Below are 24,719 nucleotides of genomic sequence, written 5' to 3'. Positions count from 1 at the left end.
CAGGATGCCATTGGCCCTCTTGGCCACCTGGGCACACTGCTGGCTCATGTTCAGGCGGCTGTTGACCAACACCCCCAGGCCCTTTCCTGCTGGGCAGCTCCCAGCCGCTCCTCCCCACGCCTGCAGCGGTGCCTGGGGTTGTTGTGCCCCAAGTGCAGGACCCGGCCCTGAGCCTTGTTGACCCTCACCCAGTGGCCTGGGCCCATCGCCCCAGCCTGGCCAGGTCCCTCTGCAGAGCCTCCCTGCCCTCCAGCAGATCGACACTTCCACCCAGCTTGGTGTCACCTGCAAACTGACTCGATCACCTCATCAAGATCATTGATAAAGATATTAAACAGAACCGGCCCCAATACTGAGCCCTGGGGACACCACTGGTGACCGGCCGCCAGCTGGATTTAACTCCATTCACCACCACTCTTGGGGCCCAGCCATCCAGCCAGTTTTTTACCCAGGGAAGAGTACGCCTGTCCAAGCTGTGAGCAGCCAGTTTCTCCAGCAGAATGCTGTGGGAAACGATGTCAAAGGCTTTATTAAAGCCCAGGTAGACAACATCCTCAGCCTTTCCCTCATCCACTAAGTGGTCACCTTGTCGTAGAAGGAGATCAGGCCGGTCAAGCAGGGCTTGCCTTTCACAAACCCATGCTGCCGGGACCTGATCCCCTGGGTGTCCCGTACGTGCCGTGTGATGGCACTCAGTTGCCCAAAGTTCGCAGCTCCGGGGAATGTGCTTCACAGAGATGCTCTGGGGCAGCGGGTGGTCTCTCATCCTCTCAATTTCTGTTTTCAAAGAGATTTCCCTGTTTTGTTCCTGGGTTTATTGGAGGCTCGCAATTGCTGTCGGTGTTAAGCGTCTCTTGAAGGCAAGTCTTCAGCACGAGGGATATTGTGGCAGAACCAAACTGTTGCAATAGCATAATCCTAACTGTTTTTTTTTTTTTTTTAAATCATTCATCTCCATCATATCTGTTTTTATTGGTGACTGTTAATTCTAGTACTTATGACACCTTTACCCACTCCATGCTCATGTAGCACGTTAGATATCTCTCCCCAGACCCTGGGATAAATCCGAGTAAGAACAAATTACTGAAAAAGCCTCCTACAAGGCAAAAGAAGAATGGCACTGCCATGCCCCGCCGGCTAATACCCACGTACTCACATATGCATGCTTTTTCTGTAGTCTTTTTACTTATTTTGAAATAATATAGCGTGTTACCTTGTGTTTCTTTATTGTATCTACTTCCTCTTTTTTTTTTTTAATTACAACCCAGAATTTTACAATGTGTATTGTGTAATACCTGTATTCTAAAATTGTTTTAGTGTCTTTTAAATGTCATTTCACATTGCTAGGAGGAATTCCATAGGGAATCATTTTCTCAAGCTCAAAAATACTTAAACAAGATTGGAAGGTTTATTTATGTTATGTGTGTTCATTAAAAGTAGGCACAGCAAGAAAAGCTAGAAGGTGTAAAAACCTGTGAGTTTCTATGGAGGAATTTGGTGTCTTTTGAATTAAATCAGCTTGTTCTTAGAGCTTCAAAATTTGTCACTAGAAAATGTATCTGTTCCTTTTTTGCATCACCAAAATGCAAGATGTTATTTCTGTTCCCTATCAGCCTTCTCTTCTAGAAAATTAGCAGACGCTCGGTGTGAACAACGGACACGTTTCTGAAAAAAAATGAGACAAAGTAGGTTTTGATAAGCAACTTGGAGTAATTCTGAAGCCACAGAGCATGCTCTTTGCTGGTTTTCCGATGTCATTTCAATTACAGAGCGTTGGGTGGACCCATCATGCTGCTGAAACAGGAGCGGGCGGAATAACTCTGCTCCCCCCCGCCCCAGTTAGGCATCGCCTGTACATTTATGTAGTTTGGTTTTTAAGTGCAAATGGGCTAGCTGCGCTTCTGGCGACACTGAAATATCTAGAACCTTTCTTTTCCTTTCAGAAAAATATCTCGAAGGCTTGTTGAGATTAACAAGAGTTTCCCCAGAGGACAGATTTCAGGGATTTATTGGGGCAGAAGGCCCACAAAACAGTAGATAATAGTAAAAATTCACTGATTGTTTGCTGGGTTGCTTGGATTTGTTATATGTTACATTAAACATTTATGAAAATCCTGTTAATTTGCAAGGCAGAGGTATAAGCTGTCTGCCTAAAGAAGACTTAAACGTTAGCATTTTGTTCTTGACCTTTTCTGTCCATGAATTTCAGCTGCAGTTGACTGCTTGGTGGGTGTGATCCTGCATTTCAGTCACGTTAGCCTCCTTTTTTGGGGGGATTTTTATTTTTTCATTCTCTATCTTTTAATTAGTTAACTGTAATTCTTCCGGGTCTCGGGCCATGGGGCATTTAATGGCTTTTGACACAAAGAAAAAGCGTTGAGAGATTTTTTTCGTTGGTGAATTCCTCCTCTGGGGTTGGATGTCTCACTTTCCCCGTGCGAGACGCACGAGGAGCCTCGGTCAGAAAGTGGGTTTCTCTTGCCAGGGCGTTTCAGCCGAACCAGTGAATAATGCAGCAGAATTTTGCAAGGACGCAACAGCAAATCCACTGCTTTACCTCACCAGCCCGCGGGCACCGCTTTTGTTGTGATCACAGCAGGTTTTGAGTGATGTATGCGCAAAGGAAAAAGAGAGAATGAACAGAAAGTAGTTTATGGCTTTCCTCAAAGGCACTTTTCTAACTCAAAAATATAAGCCTTGTGGTTTATATGGTTTTGAAATGTAACCACACATATTGAGAACTGGAAAAGATTTGATTTACCATCTCCTCCAATTTTGGTGCCAGATTCAAGGCAGAGGAAATTTATTTTCAGAATGAAAATTGTTGAAAGGAAATATATTAATATCAAAGTTATTAAAACAGGAACATACTATTTGGAGAAACTGTCTGATGAAGAAATCAGGGTTTTGTGTCTTGATGGAGCGGGTGCAGATGTGTCTTTTTGAGATCTCCACCCAAGTGCTATAACCTTGCTTTGGTGAAGCTTTGCCTGATATTTTATGGTCTGCAACCCACTTTTCTGGAGCTGTGGAGGATCAGTGTCAGGCTGAGCACCTTCTCTTCGAGCTTGGTCTGGGAACTGAATGGGATCAGCTGCCTGGGGCGCGTCTCAGCCCCTCCAGTTTGGGAGCATGGTAGACCTGGCCGTCCTTGGCTGCTCACAGCTGGGAGCCGGGAGAGCGGATGCTCTCCTACTTGCCACACTGTTTTTTTATGCTGTTTTACATGGCCTCGTCCTTGTTTTGTTTGTTTTGCTCAATGAATGACCCCTGCTAATAGCTGGGTATCTCTTCAGGATGTAAGAGTCTCTGCAGAATTTAACTTTTCTTTAGAAGTGGAGATTCTGGGTGTTCTTGGTGTGACATATGAAGGTGTTTCTCTGGCCTCAGTGGCCCATCCTTGCTTTTGCAGGCGCTGTTCAGTCACTGTTTTAATGCATGTATCTTAGTAATTGCTGCTTCTTGCTCCGACTACTGTGGCTGGAGGTCGCTCCAGAATTTTCCTGTTCTTGTCCTCTGCGTTGAGCCCAGATGCATTTGTGGTTCAGTTATGACCGTTTGGTTTTCAGTCGCTTTGTTTTGTTCTTCCTTCCCTTGTATTTCTTCCTCTCTCCCTTTTGTGTTGAGCAATCGTCTGCTCTCCATATTTGTTCTGGGGGGCTTATGAAACTCCTCATAAGGTCCTGTCCTTTTTCCTCGGATATCCTTGGCATGAATTTCCTGCTGCTTCTCTGGTTCCTTCTCGGATGTGGATGAGCAGGATCCTATCTGATATTCCAATGGGAACATAACAGTACTGTTATTGCTTCATTATCTGTGCCAAAGACAGTCATTTTCGCTCTTTAGGGGTGCCAGGAGAAGCAAGAGGAGGCCAGTTGCCCAAAGCGGTCCTGCAGGAGGAAGAATAGAGGAATTCTTCATTTCTTTCAGTAGCCAAAATGAGGTGGACCTTCACATTTACATGTTCTGTCCTAGCTGGCGGGTAGCTCAAGGTCCTGCAGTGGCTTTCCACTCTGGTGGGACTAGGTGAAAGCATAGCGTTGCTTTATGCCCTTGTTTATGTTTGGTTCTAGGAGTATCTGCTCCTCAGTCATTTTGCTATGTTCAGCCTCTGACTCCATTTCATCCTGAGGTACTTCCAAGGCTTTACGAGGTAAGGAAGGAACCAGCACTGTTCCAACACCAGTGTACCGTGGTTAATATTTCAGTGTTTTCTCTTCTTGTTCAATCCCCATTATGGAGAATTGAGTGGGATTTGCCTCTTTCTTACGCACAGACCGAATGGAGAGCAAACCCTTTTGGTCAGGTCATGCCAGAAGATGGGTGGTTGACCTCCTCCTGCCCCAGCGGTTCGGCGTTGGCCTGGCTGCCCGACGCCGGGGCTCGGCAGCGTCCCGAGACATTTCATAGAAATAACTACCTTTTGGGTGCCTTCACTTCCAGGGCTTGGGGAGGGGGAAGGTTGTTTCCTACTTACCCGTGCTTGCACAGTGGCACGCTGGCAACATGCTGAGTCGTTTAAAATCGACTGGAGAGATGGTTTTCATGTGTCTGCGCGCTGAAATAGCGGTGAGATCAGATTTCAGTTACAGGGAGGTAAGGTATGAAAAAGTCACGTACAAAAAGGGCTTGTTTTGTTGACTGAGGTTTAGAAAGCTTTTTAACAAGTTGAATTATTGACTGTATCTGAGGTGAAGCACGGCTGTCCCCACTGCTCTCGTTTCCTGCATCAGTCCGGCTCGTTCGCTGCGTTCATCACAGGTCAGATTTACAGTGTCTCTGGTTACACGCTGGGTTGCGCTCTAATTTTTTTTCCCCGTGTGTGTATAAATTTCTTTGGGAGCCAGGCCAAGAGGAGAGTGTGCACATATGCATGCGCACGCACACGGGCTGAATTTGGCTGTTAGTTGGTAATTTTGAAGGGAGTAGGGATCTGGATTTTCTTCCGTTTTGTTGTAAAAAGAGACTTTTTTTTTTCCAACGGAGAAGCAGTGGCTGAGAACAGCCAGTGTTGGCAGAGTTCAAGGTTTTAGAACAACCAGAGATGAGAGAAAATATTATCTTATGAATTGTAAATGTGGCATTTTTAATTTGGCTGGTGTTTCCCAGAGGTTAGTGGATAATGGAATACTATCATTCACTTGGCTCGGCCAGTAATCAGCTTGCTACTTGAAATATTTTATAAGCGCAGTGCTTCAGGGTTTAGTTGGATGAGGTAGAGCTTTTCACAGTTGAAGTAGCTTTTTGTGACCTGAAATATGAAGTGAGACAGGATACTAAGCAAGAAATCTAGCATTTGGAAATGAGCTATTTAGGAACTGTAGAACGCGGAAGGTGATTGCAAAGATGTTTCCTTTTCAGTTTAACGTTATTCTTTTGGCTTTATGAAAACATAAGAGGAGGTGCATTAAACACACGAGGAGTGTTTTTGGAGAACTTGTTCAGAGTTTTAAATTCATTCTTCACATTTAAACCGTTGATGCAGTAGAAGATTTTCATTCAGAATATCCTGAGTCATGGTTTCGTAAGTAAATGACTGTGAATTAAATAGAACCAGATATCAAAAATGTTACTGCTTTTAAAATGAAATATTCCTAAACATTTGGTTCAGAAATACTGGTATGATGAATAATGCTGGTATGATGAATGGCAATAGACTCAAAATAACAACTGACTGCAAGTTGTCAAATAACTAGGTGAAAAGTCAAAGAGAAAAATTCCAAACAACCTTCTTTTGAAATAACTCATCGCCCTCTTTTTCAGCCTTGCCACTAATCACAGCAGGATTTCATCTTTCCTCTTCCTCAGCCACCATCCTGCCCGAGCCCCGGCAGAGCCCGGCCTGCTGCCGGCCCCGCGCGGCCGGCCGGGCGCGGGCAGACGCGGCTCCCCGGCGCGCAAAGCCTGCCCGGCGCTTGCCGAGCCAACTGAGGCTGATCTTCCCGTAAATTCACCCACTCGCGTCTTCCATCCACAGGTTGCGATGAGGTTAACACTTTAGAGCCGTTTCATTAAAAATGAGCGTGTTGATGATCCTTTCCAACCTGTGCAAGATGCTTACTCTTCCAGGACCATTTTGGTTTGATATTAAAAAGGGGGAGCGGCGGGGGCACCGGTGGGGATGTATTTGATGTGTAGCAGCAGCATGATTTAGTTGTAAATGCACCAATACAGCTTTTCAGTATTTGAGCCCGCGTGGGTGTTTAGTTAAAGCCATGCATGGATGATGACTGTTATTTTGTTAGGATTTCAGAGTGAGGGATTTTAGCGCTTTAATCCTGACTGACAGTTGGGAGGTTGGTGGTTTCAAACACAGTGGCATGGAGTAGCTGATTTCTCTTCGGTGAAACAATGCACCAGTGTGTCTAGGCTGCCTGTACAGAGCCAATAAATCTGTTTTGTTTTGTTTTTCTCCCCCCTTTTCTCTCTCTCCCTCTCTCTCCCCCCCCCTCCTCCAGCCCAGGACCCACTCCTATTGCTGAAAGCCCTTCAGCTTCTCTGGACAAAGAAAGAGATGAAGAAGGTAAGGCCGAGCCTCCCCTCCACGCTGCAGTTAATAACTGCATGCAGAGCATGTCCAGACGCGGACCGCTTAGGTCAGACCTGCAATTCTTCACGATTGCTTTCAGTTCCAGCACGCAGGGGAAGAGCCTGTGCATTTGCAGCAAGAAGTGAAAAGAAAAGGTAGCGCTGGGTGATGGGAAGCAGCTCAGGGGCTCGTATGAAAGAGCTGAAGTTCACAGCGCTGAGTTACAGAGGGAAAAAAAATCAAAGTTGCTTTTGTTTTCTTTTAAACGCTTTTTCTTGTCCATTAAATGGAAGATCTTTGGGGGAGGGGGAAGAATATTTCTAGTAGCTGGAAAAATGAGGGTTGAAGTCGGTAGAAAAGTGCTCTTTGCCAAGTGGAATAATATCAAAGCCTTCGTATTCAAAGTATTTTTACTGTTTTTTCTGATTTGGTTTGGTTTTGCCTTTTAGAGTGGTGAATGCAATTTACACCGCCTGTCTAAAATTAGCGCTATATTTTTATACAGCACCCTTTGGGCTCTACGTGGAGATTTCTCATAGGGAGTAAAATATACTTCATCTAAATTTGGGAGCTTGAAAACTAAGGAAAACACTAGATGCATCGGCTTAGTGGTGAGTTTCCCATGTTTAACTCAGTGCTGTTCAGGCAGGTTCATAGCTGAGATGTTTTTTTTCTAAAAGACCCAAAAACGTGCAGCTCACCACATAGCCGCGCGGAATGTGTCCTGTGTGCCATGGCCGGCGTGGCTGGTACCCCGGCCTATGTGCTCCATCCTAGGTGTCTGGAGCATTTAGTCATCGTCCTTGTCTGCCGCACTTAGACTTTCCATTACTGATAGTCTGTGGTTCCCAGCCGGAATAATTCAACAACTGGAAACGCAGCGTGAGAGGTCCCTTTCCAAACGGTCAGTCACCGATGTAGACTTGAGCTCAGCAACTCTGAAGCCTTGAGCTTTCTATTAAGTTTTGTTAGAGTTGGAGAAAAAAAAAATATTATTTGTTAGGTCTTGAGGGCAGTTAATCCCACAAAACAACAGTAGGAAAGAGTAATCATCAAAATCTCTGTGTTGTGTACCCTGGGACCTGTGTGGATTGCGAAGAAAAATACTCTGAAAAAGACAGAGCCTCCCATCGACGTGTCCTTGGGCAGCGAGCACCGCAGCTTTCCTGCTGAGGGTGGAAAAGCTTGAGGATCCCCATGAGTCACGCTTGCAGCTCCGCTTATTCCGTGCATTTGCTTCGGGAACGGTCACCCCAGCGAGACGTGTGGTTTTGTGGAGCGCGCGGGCTGCAGCTCCCCGGGGCGGCAGGTCTGTCCCCCGCGGGCCCAGCCTTCGGGCAGCGCTGCACGGCTGCGGGCACGGGCAGAAGCGTGTTTCTGAACCTGGAGGACGTGTTTCTGAACAACGAGGGAAGCCTGTTTAGAGGGATGAGGAGGGCTGTGGTGGGACCAGCTGGCGGCACGGCAGCAGGCGCCTCTAAGGTGGGGAGCACAGCATGAACGTCCCCCGTGGTTTCTGACACGTGCTCGTCACGCTGTCACCGGGATGGGCTAATCCACGCTCAGGGCATCGCAGCCCTTCGGATGTGCAGTGCACCCACAGCAAGCGTAGGCACTTTTTTCAGGGGCAGCTGCTGCCCTGGCCTCCGTGTGCAGCTCGAGGTGTGCGGTGCTGCTGCCGCCACCCAACTGTCCGGGTCAAATCAGTGACTTAAATACAACTCTGTCTGCTCCATTGACATTGAAATGGCAGGGAGCTTCTTTGCCTTTCGCTGTGCGTGACTGTGAGTCAATACTGTCTGTTAACTGGTGTGAATCAGCCCGTTGGTCCCAGATCAGTGACCACGCACGGAAGGAGGGTATCTGCCCATGGCACAACCTCGGTTCTGGAACGTGGTTATAAGAAGCGGTCGTTTCCTACATAGGAAAGACAGTTTTGGAATAACCAAGAAGCATCAGCAGACTGCCCTGAGCTGCATAACTAGAAATAAGGGACCAAATCTGAGTGGAGTGTGTAGTTTGAGCATCAGCAAAATTTTCCTATTCCCATGGTCTGTCAGGCTGTAGAAATCCCCCAAGGAGCGTTCCCTGCCATGGGAATCAATTGAAATGGAAATGGCAATTACACGTTTGAGAGGAATCCTTCTCTGGCAGGGAGATGAGCCAGGCAGCACAACACTCTTTCCTCTCTGATTTAGGTGTCTCATGCCTTTTTTTTCTTTGTTTTTTTTTTCCCCCTCAAACTATACATACCATAGTTGAAGTCTTCAGATTGCTAGGAAGCTTTGAGGAAGGCTTTTCCCCTGCTTGTCAAAGTCTAGCGAGGACAAAGGCAAGACTCGCTCTAGCTAACAACAGTCAGTGCTCCGGGCAGTTGTGTCGGTGTTGGGAGATGCTCTGCCTGTGAAAGCAGGCTCGTGCTCTCGCAGGACCCAGTGTCTGCTGGAGTCCCTCCTGCCAAAGCCCGGGCTCTGACTCCAGCCCAAGGAGGAGCTGAGTGGTGCGGTGAAAGCTCTTCTTCAGTATAAATGTGCTGAAGTGGGGCTTGGGGGGGGGGGAGAAAAAAAGAAGAGAGGCCGTTTATAAACAGTGCAATTTAGTTGGCGAGTTGCTTTGTTTTCCTTTGGCTGTTGTGTTGGATATTTGTGGTTGGATAAGAGCTTGCCTTTTCCTTCTGCTGAATCTCGCAGCAAAGTTGGAGCCCTATGTTTAACACTGCAAATTCTCACCACAGGGAAAAATACTTACAGGGAGAAATCTGTTATCTAAAGTCACATCTTTGTTAGTCATCAGCTTTTTTGTACTGCATTTGATAATCTAGTGAGAAAGAAACAGTTTCTGTCGTAAACGATAGGTTTTGTGGTTTTTCCAGACATGAAAGACACTATGGAAAATAACTGCCTTCCAGTAAATATTGTCGATGAATAAAAAAGAACAAATTCATTGGCAAATTTTCTGTAGATTTTTTTGTTTGTTTTCCATGTCATTCTTCAAACTTTATGTTGTTTCCATTGGAAGCTACGGCTGGGGCCATCATATACAGTAAATTACAAGTGCTGGCTGCAGGCGGGAATGAGCATCTTTCGGATTTTGCTTTTTAGCCAGAAAAGAAAGAGAGCAGCTGCTCTTAGTGATTTCTTGTTTTCTGTCTCTGCTTTTGCCTTGCTCCACGCCAGCACATGTACCGTGCGGTGAAAGGTCCTGTGTGGGTACTGAAGGATGCCACTTCTTCACCCTGCCAACCCTCCGAGCTCCTTGGAAACTACTTCTAATGTAAACATTATAAAGATATTGCTCAGTACTGCTAATTTATCACTTCTACCAGATGGGTAGTAAGTAGCCTATTAACATTCACAAAGTGAGCGTCCAATTCCTTCACATTTCTAAACACATCACCCTGGGATTCCTAAGATTTATGGCATGGAGTTTTCCCATGTCCCGAGCCCCTTCGTGCGGCCTTTAGGCTTGCGGAGGCGCGCGGTGCCTGATGCGCAGCGGCAGTAGGTAGTCGACAGAAAATACCCTGCTCAGGTAGGTTCGGAGGAAAGCAGTACACATTTGCAGTAATCTGACAGAGCTTGAACTCTGATGGTTCTTTCTCTTTAATTTTGTGTGTAAAATCCAAGCGATTTTGGTGCTCCCCAATATTCCTGTTACGGTGAGGAGCGTTATGCCGTCGTGGCTGAAGCGGGTGTAAGGTCAAATATGAAAGTTTGTGGTACAAGAACGAGGAGGAGGGGTTTATATGCTTTATTACTTGCAGGTCTGTGAGAAGATGAGTAGGTTTTTGAGCCTGGTTATCTCCCTTCAATATTGCCATTTTCCTAATAACACCCCTTTCTCCAGCTCACTTCTTTTCTCCCCCTCCCCCAGATCCCAAGCCCCTTTGTCTGCCCCACAGAACAACTTCTCTGTCTTTATGGGATAATTAGTGTGGACAATTGCTGCTTTTCCCATTGGGTTTGAGGTGCAGTGAGCCATGAAGGAATCTGTAATGACATGAAAAGTCACTGGAGGCGCGGATGGTGGCTGAATAGCAACAGTTACCTCTCTGAATAGATTAAATTAAAAAAAATAAAGCTTTGTGTTCAGCTGGGGGAAGGGAGGATTCACTAATCTTTTTGTACATGACAATGTGGTTTTGTATCTCAGCAGCTCAAGGAAGAAATCAGGCGGGGCTTTGCGGGACTGGAGGACCCACTGGCAGGACTGCTGGACATGCTGGAGAGCAGCGGTGACTGGAAGGGGAAGGGGCATTCCCTCGGGTATTACATCACCGCCGAGCTGCAGCTTTGGATAAAAGAGCATCCTGCTGTTCAACAGGTTAGAAAAAGAGAGAGCCAGAGAGCCGGGAGAAAGGAGAGGGCAATTGATTTTCATGTCCCTCAAGTGTCCCCGATTTCACTTTATTCCATAGTCCAGCATCTTCTCTATAGTCTCATACAAACACGGTGTGATGAGGTGTGAAATTCGTACTGAGATGATGTTATCTGTTGTACGCTGGCCTGAAAATGAAATTAATATTAGAAGCTGTGATGCGAGAGCTCTGTTTCCCCTCCCAAGCTGGGATTTCCATCTTTCCAGATCAAACCACTTTGATCAAGCGCTGATCTTGCAGCCTTTGCTGGGCTGGAGGCTTTCCCACTGGAACTCACATCCCTGCTGTCAGGATAAAACCAATTGCAGTAATCTACTCCGCGTATTCTTCCAGTTCTGCAAATAGAAGCCTGTACGATTGCTTAACTCCTGCCATATGGTGGGGAGCTTTTATCATCGGGAATGCAGAAAATGGTAACAGTATGACTTTTCGGCAGCTGAATGATTAGCTTTGTAACGTTGGGTCATCAGATTATACATCCTAATGTTTACCATTCCTTATGCCTTCATATGTTCTGACCTACTGAGGTTTTCTCTTTTTTGTATGCTTTTGGCTCTGCACTGCAGGATATGTATTTGTGTTGTTTCATTTCCCATTTTTCCAAATGGCTCCTTTTAAATGTTGAGCTCTGCCGTTACAGTATCTGCAAAGTGCAGCGAAGGGCTGCTGGCACTGCAATTCCTACGTCCTAAGAGAATGATCGTGTAGGAACACAAGGATTAATACTTAATTATTATTAATACTTGTATCTGTGCGTCTTTTGACGATGCTTTTGCTTTTCCTGCCCTTCTTGCACCCAGGAGCCAGCCTGGGAATGAAAATTGAATTCTTGTGCCTGATAGGTGAGATCTCCCTTGAGGGGAGTCACTGGATTCAAAGATTTTCTGCTGGGAATTAGAGGGGAGAATTTCTAAATAGCTGTGCTAGTAAAAGAGGGCATTTTTCCCGTTTCATATTTTACTTTTGCACAAGGCCATATGTCTTTTCCAGAATTATCCTGCAAACATTTAATGTTTTTAAATTGGATGCTCTGAAAAAAATGTGTATCATATTGTTCTGATTTCTGCTTGCAGACTCCATGGGGAAATTGGAGAATCCCTTCCCAAGGAATTGGCTTATTGCACTGTTTAAACAAGCTGCATTTTCAACTGCCATTGAATTGTAGCCATCTTTACTAAATCCGTGTTTGATTTTTTTTTTTTTTCCCCCCAGTCTGGCATCAAGCTGAAGAAGCTGCAGGCCCGTGTACTCAGAATACTAGCCCAGTGCCCAGCTAATCTTCTTGACCCTCTGATTAGCATTTACCAGCTCCATACAGCAGACCGGAACTATTTGCTTGGACACGTCAGTCATCTTTATCACAAGGGCAATTACAAAGAGGTGGGTCATGTCTTTCAAATAAATTTACCTACCCAGCTCTCTAGTTCACTGCTAATGTCTGTGTCCTTTTTTTGGATGCATTTCAATGTGAATTCCGTTTCATCGCAGCAGCTGCACACTGTGAATGGTAGAGCTTAGCGTGGTCTTCCCGGGTACACGAGTAGGCTGCGTTCAACCTCATTTTTTCTAATGCCTGAGTACAGAATGCCAGTGAATCCTTCCTCCACCCCTGTTTTGACCTTCGAAAGTAATAGGTTAATAGGGTTTAATTTGGAGAATTTAAGGGGGTGGTTGTGTTCTTTCTTATTTTCCTTGTCCTTGGCAAGAAAAGAAGGGGGTTTAGTAGTTGGCCATGGACCTGCTGTGCTATCTCCAATCTGCCTGCAGTCAGGAGGGGTTGGGAAATCTCACTGTTCCCACGTGATTACCCTAACCAAAGGGTTCTCGGTTTGAGGAGTTTCGAAGCCTTTTTACTGTTGAGGCTCATATTCACAATGTGTTACTACTCATGTATTTGAGTTCGAGTGGCTGACACCGGCAGGAGTTCACCAAACCCAGAATTTGATATGTTTTACCCTGCAGTTTAGAGTACTTGCAGTATCTCTGGCCTCACCCCGATGTCTTGGTAGCCTTGCGAGTGTTCTCGTGAGCAAACTACAATACTGTTAATGCTTTTGTTTTTTTTTAAGGCAAAAAACATAGGTTTGTTTTTCTCAAAGGAAGATGGTTCACTTCCATGGCGTAGAACAGCTTGATCTTGTTTAGCAAAAGAAAAAGAGTCAAATGGTGTTTTTAAAATCCTGTTCTTCAGTAAAGCTGAATTCCCAAGTGAGACCGTGGAATTCCATTCTTGTTGGTTTCTTTGAATACTGAAACAAGGATATTTCATATTTGATGGGAGGGTCACAGGTAGCTGCTTGAAACTTACTCTTTTGCTCAGTAAGTTTTTGAACGTAAGCATTTGAAAACCCTAACAGAAATGCAGTATTTAACTGTATTCAACTGTGATTTTTAAGTTCATGGCTCCAAAGGTATTTATTGTTGTCATTAGAAATGCAGTTCTTCCTAGATCTGGTTTTGGAAAGCTCTAAATTTTTTTTTTGGTGGAATTGTTTTTCTGTTCTTTCTTCCACAGAAAAGCTCATTTACTAGCCATTCCCAGTGTGAAGAACAGGAAACCTCAACTGTTGCTTACTCTCAGCCATAACTTTCTTCCAGTTTTGTTTTGTTGCCAGAAGGATGAATAGAATTATCTTCAAGAATAACAGGAAATTTTTTACTGCCTTTGGGGACTGGTCATACCTAAGTTCACAGCAACTAACCCCAAAAAACCTGGAACTAGGGCTCTGAGCACTTGCAGTGGGCTGGGGCCTGTCTGTTCGTCCTTCTCTTCCCCGTCTTTCAGACGGGGCAGTAAAGCAGATTCACATGTAGGCTTTTGGGCTCTTCTGTCTCTCACCTGAAAGGACAGAAATCCTTATAAATCCTTGCTATCATTATTTATTTTCTCGCTGTATTTATGATAAGACACCATGCATTTATTCTAGAGCACATGATTCCCTTTGCCTGTTTTGATGCATTTCCTACTGTGGTGTGCGAACCATGGAGCTCTGCCCTGGGGGTTAAGGCTCCTTTCTCTCGCAGAGGTTTTGGAGAAAGATCTCTTCAGAAAATGAGATCCCAGAGATCCCTGGGGACGGCCATGGTGGTTTTTTGTTTCTGAAGTGCACTTGGCCCTCCCTGTATGCCTTGAAACTGAACCAGTTTGTGCATCGCGGCAGGCGGGTGCCGTGGGGGCGGCAGGAAAATCGTCAGCTGTGTACAGGCGGAGGTGGGGTCGGTGGAAGATGGCGCAGGTGGAGGCAACTTTCTTCTGATTTAGCAGCGTAAAATCATAGCTGTGGTGAGGAGGCACCTGATGGGGAGCGCTGGCCAGCGGATGGCACTAGTGCTCCCATGACGCAGAAAACCAAGCTGATACAGTGGGAGTTAAAGGAAAAAGCAGGGACGTCCAAGTGGGTTTTTGAGGCGCCTGGCCTGTTTGGGGTTTTTATCCATTCTTTTGTGACGGGAGTTTGCAGCTGCTGGAGGGATATGGCAGCGCGGGGCCGTGCAGGGCGCTCTGGAGCTGCACAAGGGGCTCCCAGGGCTGCGCTCCATGGCGCGAAGAGGCAGGAGGGTTTAACGTTCCCGCTCAGGTAGCTTCAGGTGAAACGTGGCGGCTTTGTCCCCTCCTCAGAAGCCCTCCAGAGCCATGGGCCGTGGCTCCACGCCGCCCTCGACCCGGGCTGTCCCGGAGCCTGCTCGGGCCGGCGGGTGGACGGCTTTGTGGGAAGGGCGATGGCTGCTGGTGGGGCCGGGACAATGCGGGGATTCAGCAGACCGGGGGTAATGCAGTGCGAGCGAGTCTGTGAGAGGCCCTGAATAGGCCAGGCTGTGCTTGAGAAGAATGAGGGGTAGGCAGAAGGCAAGCTAGTGTTTCATGGTCATCTTATGTTACACTTCAGCCTTTCAAAGAGTGTCTGGGGCTGGTTGAATGAACCTCTCTTGCACCGCGAATGCGGGAGCCCAAAGACAAAGGGGACTCTTGTCACTCGCAGGCCCCTTTCGGGAATAAAAGCCATTGTCACATGAACAGGGGCAGTCTGGCAGGCTGTGCATGCTTCAGTGCCCCATGATATCGCTAAGTCTCAGCAGAAATCACATTCAGGGCCCTGTCAGCTTTGATTAGCGGGGTCTCATGACTTAATGTGCTGCGATATTTCATGTCTAAGGGTGGCGGCTGTCTTTCTGTGGGATGAATGCCCTCTATTGTCCACCGAGTTATTTTATTTACATTTTTTTAAACAGCTTATAAAGGTAAAAAGATAGCTGTGCTTAAAGAAAAAAAAAATCAAATTCCTTTGCTTCTGGATCAGCAGTGAGTGCTGCTCGGGTCAGATACAGTGAAACTTGTTTTCACAGTCAGCATCAAAGTTCTCGTCTTGTTTAACAGCTTTATAGTAAATTCTGAACAGGTGGCAGTGGAGCTGGGTTTAGGAAGGAAACAATAAATAATCTTTTTAGCCTCTGACAACCAGAAATATTCTTGGGCCTGAGAGAGCTCCCACTCCGACTTCTCTGCCTCAGTGACGAGCGGCGTTTTTCTCCCCTTCATCGGTTTGGTTCTTAAACAAGAATATTGGACCAAGCTGTTAGGGGGACAGGGAGTATTTCATTTTTAACAGGTTTTTTGGTTGTTGTCCATCCAGATTTCTCTGTTTTCAAAAGCAGAGTGTATTTTTTCTACTAATGTTTCATCCATTAATGTCTACAAATAATGAAGGTTGATTATACATGTTAAATTCCGTTAATGTTTGCTCTTTCAATTAAGATAATGTGGATTACCTATTAAAATTCAGTTGTTAAAATTTGTCATAAAATAACTTGGAGTACCCAGAGAAAAAGCTCTGTAGACACAGAAATCAAAGTTTTTGTCAGCAATTCATACAACTACAGAAGTAATTTATTAATTAGGTAGAAAGGATGGTTGACCAAAGAGTTAAACCTAAAGGAATACAAATATGCTAAGGTGTAGAAATGCATAGTTCAATCACCAACATGACCTTCAATTTTCAGTGTAGTGGTGGTTTGAACACTGATTCAGAGATGTCACTGTTTGTCGTCCTGCTTCAAACGTGGTGCTTGAGTACGCATGGTGTATTTTTGCAAATCTGTCAATACAGTGTTAAGATTGATTGAGCACATTAACGGATATTCAGATTTTGGATTTCTTCACTCTGACTTTTTTGAGCTGTTCTTAGGACAGTGAAAATGTCTCTGATATTGCTTCTTTCCCCCATTCACCACCTTAATTACAAAGGCTTGTTCAACTCTGACTGTATTTTGAAGTGTGTGCGTTTGAATTTCCTTGTTTCTTTTAAACTAAAAATAATAATTGATAAGAAAAACAAGGTTACAGAGGATGTTTCTCATGTCAAGATGATGATGTCAGTCTCAACCCCTTTTTCCTATTAACTTAATCTACTGCTAAGGGACAGTTTTAATGGCACGTTGCCTGCTAGATTCATGCCACTCCAGAAGAGAGGTAGCCAACCTGCGGGCCATGGACCACTCTGCCGCCTGCTCCCAAACACCGCGTCTTCTGGAGCCGCCTCTGCTGTTGGCTTCTGTCTGGTGGAGTGGTTGGGAAGGAGCTTGGGTGTCGCTGGGAAATCATAATTCAGATGGTAGTATTCTGCTCCTGCTGCCGGCATTTCTGGGGTCTCGTCAAGCAGGGGGGCTCTTGGAGCAGAGGTGTGGGTGTGCAGCAGATCTAGCCGTACAGAGAGCCTGCGTCTGGAGGATCCGGTGAAGGTGGGAGGCCTGTGTGCGCAGGAAACTTGGGCGGTGCTGGAGGAGCACCCAGTTGTGAGGATGCACTGCCCAGTTAAACCAGGTTTCAAACTGCTTTGAGTGACCTGAGGAAGACAAATCCCAGAAGCGTTCGTTTCAGTTCCCTCTTCCCTTCACCTGTGCACACACGTATTCCAACCTCGACTTTTACTTCTCTCCCTCTACCTCAAATTCTTTAGATATGAGTAACCTGTCACTACTTCATTTTGACGGTCTCGCTCCTTATAAAGTATGTGCATGCTCTCTGGAAAGTGGACCTGGGAAATCTCATGTTTTCCTTGTTTCTGAAGATCTTCCTGAAGACAGCTGTGTACATTGTATGCTCTTTAAGCAGGAAGTAATTAAACCTCTAACCTGATGTCATACACTGTGCAGCGATGCCCTCTGAGAGTCTGAGCAAAGCTGATTAGCCGCAAGTTTGAAATGAGTGATTCCAAAACACGAAACAGATGTTCCCAATGATTAATACGTGGTGTGCCCTTTACTCAATTATTTCTACCATTATTATGTATCCAGGCTTTGATCACTGTGATTTTCTTAGAGTTGATGTTGGATCCTCCTCTGCAAAGTCTTGTTCTGTTGTTTGGTCTGTTCTATGGGTTTTCAGAAATTCCTTCGCCCTTGGTTCAGAAATACTCCACTAAGTCAGGCACAGGCATATTCACCTTTGTGTTGTCCCAACTTGCTTGCAGCAGAGCTAAGTAATGCAGGAGTCATCAGAAACCATTTGTGTCTGTCCTGCACGATCACTCCAAGCAGTGCTACCAGAAAAAGGTTATTCCTCTGATGCTAACCCCACCGTGGGAAAATTGCCTAAATTGTCAGTGTAGACACCACCCAAGTGCACATGCCCTTGCAGATAAGATCTTGTGTGGCTTCCTGCGCTTCGTACTGTATATGGAAAGAATAGTCATTTTTAGATGAGAGGGAGCCAATTGCTTTCAAAACAAGTAGAGAGGATCAGGTATTGGTGCAGGGTGCTCTGGGCTTGTGTGTTCACTTCAAAACACCCCCATTTTCCCATACTCTTGTTTTTGCAGTCGCATGACTGGAAGAGTGGTCTGGTGCTCGTGGCTTGGCCTGAATGCGTCAGATTTGGGTAACTTCCCCCATCCTATGGTCAATGCACCTACACGCATTGTAGATAGAATTGAATGTCGTATTGCCCAGCTTTGAATTCTTCCCCATCCTCATCCAACCCTCCTTCGCTACATTTTCAGGTGTTTAACCTTGGGAAACAAAACTACTACAAAATGTCCAAATATGACTTTTGCTTTCCCCGTAATTAAATCAAAGAATGACTCGGAGCTGCCCGAGGACAATGAGAAGACTCACGAACTTTGATGGGATTTGAATCAGGCAATGGGTCGTCACCTTTCCTCCTGTACTAAGCAGTGGCTTCATCATGCGCTTGTCCCGTATACGCTTGGGGGACACAAGGCAAGCCTGGGATCAACCTTTCCCATATTTCTGTTAGGATCTGGGGCAGGAGGGTTTTAGTATAGGTTAAACACTTTTATGTGTAGCAATAATGCTAATAATGCTAATTCTTTGCTGTTATTACATTACCTGCTAGAAACTCTCTATGTATGAAATGTATTTTTGTGAAAAGGCCCCTTGTGCCACCAGTCAGGACTATAACACCTTCTCTTTATAGTTTGAGGGACGACGAGTAGACCCTGAAAAGCTGACAATATGTTAGCGTTCACCAGAGCTTTTCCACGTTCCCGCGTCGTAGCTGGGTTTTTTGCTCTTACTGATCAGCTGGTGAAGCCGGGGAGGTATTTGCTGCTCAGGACTTTTGTTGCCCTGCTGATCCAACCTGAGTCTGAGGATCCGCAGTTGGATTAACACGATTGCAAGCTTCCAGCTACCCCGGCCCCTCTTCCAGCGCAGCTTGGAGCGTGCAGCGCCGCAGATGGGAAATGCGTGTTTCTTGGGTGGGGAGGGGGATTCTCACCATCTCAGTTACAGCAGGCTGTCTGCCTAATTAAAGCGTTTGTTTTCTAACTACAAAATGAGCCTGCGAATGAGGTGTTGCTTCTCTGGAGATCTTATCATCTACAAACAGACTGTTAAAAATAGGGTCGTTTTACACAAAACTTGTTTGTGGAGTGAAACAATTCAAAACATGATAATAACAAAACAAAACCTTAAAATAGCTCGAAGTTGAGACCACAGACACAGCTGCCAAACACTTTCATCTTTATTACAGTTACTCATATCTCTTCTCTTATTATTCCTATTGTAAACGCGCTGATTTTATCTCGGTTGTCCTCGCAGTTCAGCCAGCCAGCCCATGTAACTACACCCTGCAATCCAGCCTGGTTGTTTGTCCCTAGGACCCAGGTCACGCGTCTCCTTCCCCGTTGGGCTTTGTGCACGGACGAGGCCGCTGCCCCGCCGCTGACAGCGTTCCCCACTGCGCGAAGTTTCTGCCAGCAGCGCAGTTTGTCCGACTGCTCCGTCACCGGCTTTGGCTGGGTGATGTTAAAGTGATGCTAAACCCCAACCTTGTGTGATTTGCCCGAAGTCCCTCTGACCCGCAGCAGCGGTGGTGGTGTGAGCTGGGGCTGCCGCAGCGGGGGCTGGAAGGCAACGTCTCCCCACGCTTTGGCTAAAGGAATATTCGTTGCTCTACGCCCTTTGGTACAGGGTAGAATACACGTCCAGTAAAAGAGGAAGACCTAACCTGACACGGCGCGTGTTCATCTGATTAAGTCACCCATATGGTTAATAGAGATGGAGATAAAACTATGCCATTTTGATAACAGTTCTGTGATTAGGTTAATCTGAGCATGCATGTGAACGTTAAAAAGCTATTAGGGAAACCATTGCATGCTTGCATGTTAAAACTAACGGATTACTTGTTTAATAAAAGGTACTAATGAGATCAAACGGCGAAACAAGATTTTGAGAGTTGCAAGTCTTTTTTTTTTTAATTCAGCAAACAGATAGCTGGGAGGAAAATAAAACCAGCTGCCAAAGTTTGGAGACCCAAACCCCTTCTTCAGATCCAAAACAGAAGTCGCAACCTTCAGCTGGTGTGCAAGTTGAGCATAATTACTCAGCTTGAACTTTGTGATGTTAATCTGATAATTTGAGAGAAAAGTGCTTGTGGAGCAGAGAAGCACATTGGCCTCTAAACAGGTGGAATCGTTATAAAGTCTGGAGTAAGAGGGAGATTTGGTTGAAGATTTAGCTGGACTGAGAAATGATAGCGTGCCTTTCTGTTCGCTGTCTGGTTTGTAGCATGCAGTCACTGCATGAATGTTAGTTCCTGCTTGTGTCGCTTAAAGCTCTGCTGTTGATTTCTCTTTTGGGGATGAAGCCTGGACTGCCAGTGACGCAGCGTTCGTTTTGTGTTAAAAAAAACAACACCCCAAAAAACCCAAACCCCCCAAAACCAAACCCAAAACAAAACAAACAGGGGAAAAAAAAAAGTTTTCCCACGATAACTGGGTATCTCTGCTCTTTCTGGACAGTAAGACTGAACTTACATGGTGTGTGTTGGTTGTCTGCTCTTGTACACTCAGTCTCTGATGCAGTGGATGAACTACACGCATGAATTTCCCAGAAGGTAACGTAATCCCCAGCTTTTGCTGTGAGCAATGCTTGGATGAGCTGGTAGGTTTTGGCTGCGTTGCTTGGCTGGGTCTGCAGAACATGTGCTTCCAGTGCCAAGTTCAGCTGAGGCGTCATTTGAATGCTAGGAGAGATCACAGAAAATGTGTTTCAGGGTGTGCTCCTACCCCCACTGAGGTTATTTTTCTGGTTAAATTATTCTATAAAGGTTTCATGCAGGTGAAGTTTGTGTTTGCTTGGGGGGAATGCACATTTTTTACTGGATTATGTTTGTTTACATATTCGAACAAATAACACGGTTCTAAAATGCAACTATTTTGACAAACAAATCCATCATTTTCATGATCTTTCTCTCAAAGCAAAATCAATCACGGACAGCAGAGAAACCCGTTGAAGATAAGAGTGTTTCCTCTAAGCCCTGCTGTACTGTTTTTATCCTCATCTGAATAAACGGGCATTGGTGCACTCGGGTCGTTACGTACTCCGTCCTGTTGTTGCTTAGCATTGCGTGCATGCTGCGGTAGGGGCAGAGCCGTCGTGTTTTCAAACGCTGTTTCCAACCGTTTTGGAAAATCCAGCCTGACTTTGCAAAGTAATTAGAAGGACACTTCATGTAAAACCTCCTTGTTACCTCGCTCACAGTTACGTCAGTACTAACACATAACTGCGGGAGAAGGCTCCTTGCTCTTATTCCTCCATTTACTGGAACAATACACTGTATTAAAGAAAGCCATTATATGCTTATTCTGTATTTGAGATCCAAGTATTCTCACACACTACAGAAATTAGGCACTACTAACTGCTTAAAATCCTAATTAGTGTATATGCCTCCCAAGCAATGCACAGTTAGATCTCCATACGTTTCTGTAATCCCCAGGCTGGGGCAGGAGAGACGGTGGCTGAACCAGTTCTTCTCGCAGCCTGAGTTACGGCGCTGCGCCGCAGCAGAGGTTCCTCCTCTGCAGAAGATACCGATTTGGAGTTCATTTGTGAACGCGGCCGGTCTTGGCTTATCAAAGATTTGTAGTGGTCACAAAAGGGAAAAACACAGTTCTTACCGTCTTTCTGACTGTGGTGAACCTTAGCACTTTCAGGGGTGTGGAGCTACGCAGAAATTATAAAAACTAAGCCCTCTTGATTTCAGGGTCTTTTAGGTCTTGAGTTGCTTTCACAAAATGCAACCATTTTACCAAATTCAAAAGGCACAGCAAGATGGATAAAGTTAACTCAGAAAGGTGCGGTGGGTCAGGTGTTTTTTACAATTATATCGATAGAAAATATCCATCTGAGCTGATCTTGTCCAAGCACTTCACTTTTGCTCGCTCGCTCTCTTTCTGCCAGACAGCTTGATCTTTAATTTTTGCTCCGGGGTATGCTGCTGCTCGGAATACGCAGCTCTGCCAGGAGTCTTCTTGTGCATTTCTAAGTGGAATGTATGTGGCCAAATGTTTATATGAATTGTACTTGAAAACGTAACAGAAATAATTAACACATTAAAAATTTGTGCAATAGCATATATACTTTGCTTCGGAATAATGCCCATTTATCCGCTGTGGTGGTGTTTTCCTAAATACACAACTTTTTTTGTATTTTCTAGGCAGCCATACTGAGTATTAAGCTAAAATTACAGCCAGATCAAGATGTGGAGAAGGTGAGTCACTTCCTCTGCAGGCTTCTCTGTCATCAGATCCATTTTTGTTAAGCAGGAGATCCATCAAGGCCCTCCAAGTTGTGCTGCCTTTCACTTGAGGCTCTGCTTTGTTCCCGAGAAGTAACTGCTGCGTTGCTGATGTACCTTTACCTCGAGGGAAGTGCCAGAGCGTGTTTTGTTTGACCCCATTACAGCTTACTGGGCTGTTTTTCTACCTGCAGCCACTGTTATAAAAAACCCTAGCTGTGTTCTTGGCAGATGGTTATCACTACGATGGAGTTTAGTGCTTTTGCTGTTTTGAAGCTGTGCTAATATTTGTGTTGAAAATGTCACGTCATTTGTGTTGGCTAATATTTGTCTCGAAAATGTCACATCGCTCTTTTAGGCAGCACTGGTTGATTAAGCAGGGGTTTGCGACTCGCTCGCCATGCCTGGGCCGCAGGGAACGGGACGCCCCTCTGCCAGGTTTCAGTCTGCGGCGTCATGGACCTCTTCCATGCTGCCGCGCTCAGCCCGCGGAACACAGTGAACAAAGGCAGGGCACAGTGCTTTAAATGTCATTTCTTCTCCTAGATGTGTACGCCGCTACTGCTCCAAGATAAAATGAACTTGGTGGAAGATTATGTGGGAGAATATCCGGAGCTCCAGAGCAAGCTCTTGCAGATCCTAGACACGTGGTGTGAACCTGGTTTTAATATCAGAGACATCACAAGGTAGAAACGCTTGTTGACTTTCTAAACATCTGGGGCCAACTTGCTGTCAGAGGACAGCATGTTCTCTGGTTGTCTATCTAAGGTCGTTTCTCAGCATAATGGAGTGCAATATATTTACTTTTCAGCTGAGAAAGGGGAAATCCTGGTGTCTGTGCCAGAGTCTCCTCAAAGGCCTCAGCCCGTAAGACAAAGGTAGCATTCCTACTGACAGATGCTCAGTTCCTGCCAGGAGAGCGGAGTCTGAAATGCAACCTGTGCAGTAGCTCTTAGCGATATAACCCTACCAAAGCTTCCTCCAGGAGGTTGTAGCAATCAGACTCTTGTGCTTTGCTGCAGACAAGGCTGAGTTTCAGTATCGGTTGTACAGGTTTTGCAGGAAGATAATACTGTGATGAAGCGGCAGAAAAACAAGAGATGCAAGTGGTTAACCTTCATGTGCTCGTGAAATAGTCGTGTGTGTTTTAATTTATAAATTGCCTCTCACTAGAATAGCTCCTGTCAGTCACAAAGCCAACAGTACAGTCAAACTCGCAGCGTAGATGCAATAGTTGCAGTCTTATTTCTGAAAAAAGACGAGGGAATTGCTCGCTTTCTCTTTTTTTAAAATAAGCCTCTCGACTTGCTTCAGTCATTGACTGGGAAATTTGTGTGGTTGCATTGTTGGCTTGTTGCTGTAACTCGGGAAAGGTAGGGGACGGTTCTTACCAACACCTAGCAAACCCTAATACCTCTACTGTTAAATATCTACTATTTGGGAAACATACTTTAGGTGATTCCACAGATGTTTCTTTCTGATTTTGTTTATTTGCTTACAGACAATATCAAGGCCTGTCCAGGTACAAACCAGATAAATTTAACCGCAAAATGCTAAGCAAGCTGGTCTTCAGGCTCCTAGACCGATTTAACGTAGATCCAGGTATGTGATATTGCAACACATTGTGGAGTTATCTCACCAATAAAGAACAGATGAAGTCAATTTGTCTTCTTCCATGTTCAGCAAGGAATCTCTGCTCTAATTTATCATGGGGAGTTTCAGGGTTTAATTAATGATATTGAAAAACAAAGCTGGTAAGTTATGGGAATTATCACTTTGTGCTGTCGAAGAATGAAGTGCTTGTGACTGATAGACTGCTTCTTCCATGATATGAAGTAAATCTTGACCCCAGAATGGCTCTACATAAACACATGATGGTCAACTTTGAGTTATGACTCCATTCCACTCACATAAGAGGCAAGTCATTATTCATCTGGGGATCTGCTTTCTTGAGTTATGGGTCCGTCCGCTGGGAAGAGATAACCCTTGGGAAGCAGGAGCCTCACAGCCCTTTGTATTCTTTACATAAACTAGAGTTGGTCGTAGGGAATTTTAAGGTTCTTGCAGCCTTCCGAGAGAAGTAACACATTTTACATCGCTGAATAGATCTTCTTCACTACCAGTTATCTAACAAAATCTACTTTGTTTTGCTTTGGTTGTTAGCGGGGACTGTTGATCTTTTTTTCTTCTCTTTGGGACCTTGCATCAGACACCTTTAAGTGCACCGTTAGGTTTTACCCTGGAAAGCTTTCCATCATCAGCCCAAGATATGCAATTCTCTTTTCTTGGACTGAAAAGTGTTTTCTAACCACAAATTGTGGGCTTATTACACCTGGCAGCAACACTGTATTGCATATTAATCTTCACATCTTCAGACTGGTGTTCAAAAGTTAATAAGATAATCCTTACAACCCTCTTTGGAGGATAAGTAAATATAATTAAACTTAGCACATTGGTGTGAAAGCTGAGACATATGGGTGGTGATTTATTTAAAATCTAAAACCTTCCCAGGAGTTTACTAGTCTTTAGTAATTTTTCCTCCTTTACAAGGTTGGTCAGTCAGTAGGCCGTGTTGTCCTTTATGATCTGTAAAGAGACTTGACTTGTTCCCCTTTCCGCATGAAAGATCCACCAAGGGTATGACACTAACTGTAGAGGCGAAAGGATATAACTGTTCACATGCAAAATCCTGAGAAATTTGAAAAAAAAAAAAATCTCGGAGAGGAGCATGTAGCTGCTGATCTCAGGTGCTCTCTGTGGGATGGTAGGGTGCC

The 24,719-nt window shown here is 45.2% G+C and overlaps 1 protein-coding gene across 27 annotated transcripts in view; it reads left to right on the top strand.

Moving 5' to 3' along the window:
• Positions 1-24,719, top strand: part of EXD3 (exonuclease 3'-5' domain containing 3) — a 301,259-nt gene that overhangs the window by 90,931 nt on the left and 185,609 nt on the right. For 20 of the 27 annotated variants that reach the window (XR_015703805.1, XR_015703804.1, XR_015703803.1 and 17 more), the window contains 6 exons: positions 6,459-6,523; positions 10,682-10,852; positions 12,120-12,287; positions 21,865-21,918; positions 22,492-22,631; positions 23,447-23,547. Coding sequence is in view for 23 of the 27 variants with exons in the window: in XM_087753502.1 (XP_087609628.1) it covers positions 6,459-6,523; positions 10,682-10,852; positions 12,120-12,287; positions 21,865-21,918; positions 22,492-22,631; positions 23,447-23,547 (699 nt within the window). In the remaining 4 variants the exon portion in view is untranslated. Of the gene's footprint in view, positions 1-4,089; positions 4,154-6,458; positions 6,524-10,681; positions 10,853-11,159; positions 11,321-12,119; positions 12,288-21,864; positions 21,919-22,491; positions 22,632-23,446; positions 23,548-24,719 lie in introns of those variants that run through there. The other 7 variants (XM_087753517.1, XM_087753498.1, XM_087753499.1 and 4 more) reach the window with 6 other exon arrangements.

The sequence above is a fragment of the Nipponia nippon genome, unplaced genomic scaffold (assembly GCF_047370975.1).
Source record: "Nipponia nippon isolate SJK-2023a ecotype South Korea unplaced genomic scaffold, ASM4737097v1 scaffold_16, whole genome shotgun sequence".
In the NCBI taxonomy this organism is placed as follows: Eukaryota; Metazoa; Chordata; class Aves; order Pelecaniformes; family Threskiornithidae; genus Nipponia; species Nipponia nippon.
The sequence above is the reverse complement of the archived record's forward strand: the minus strand, read 5'-3'. Positions and strand labels throughout refer to the sequence as shown.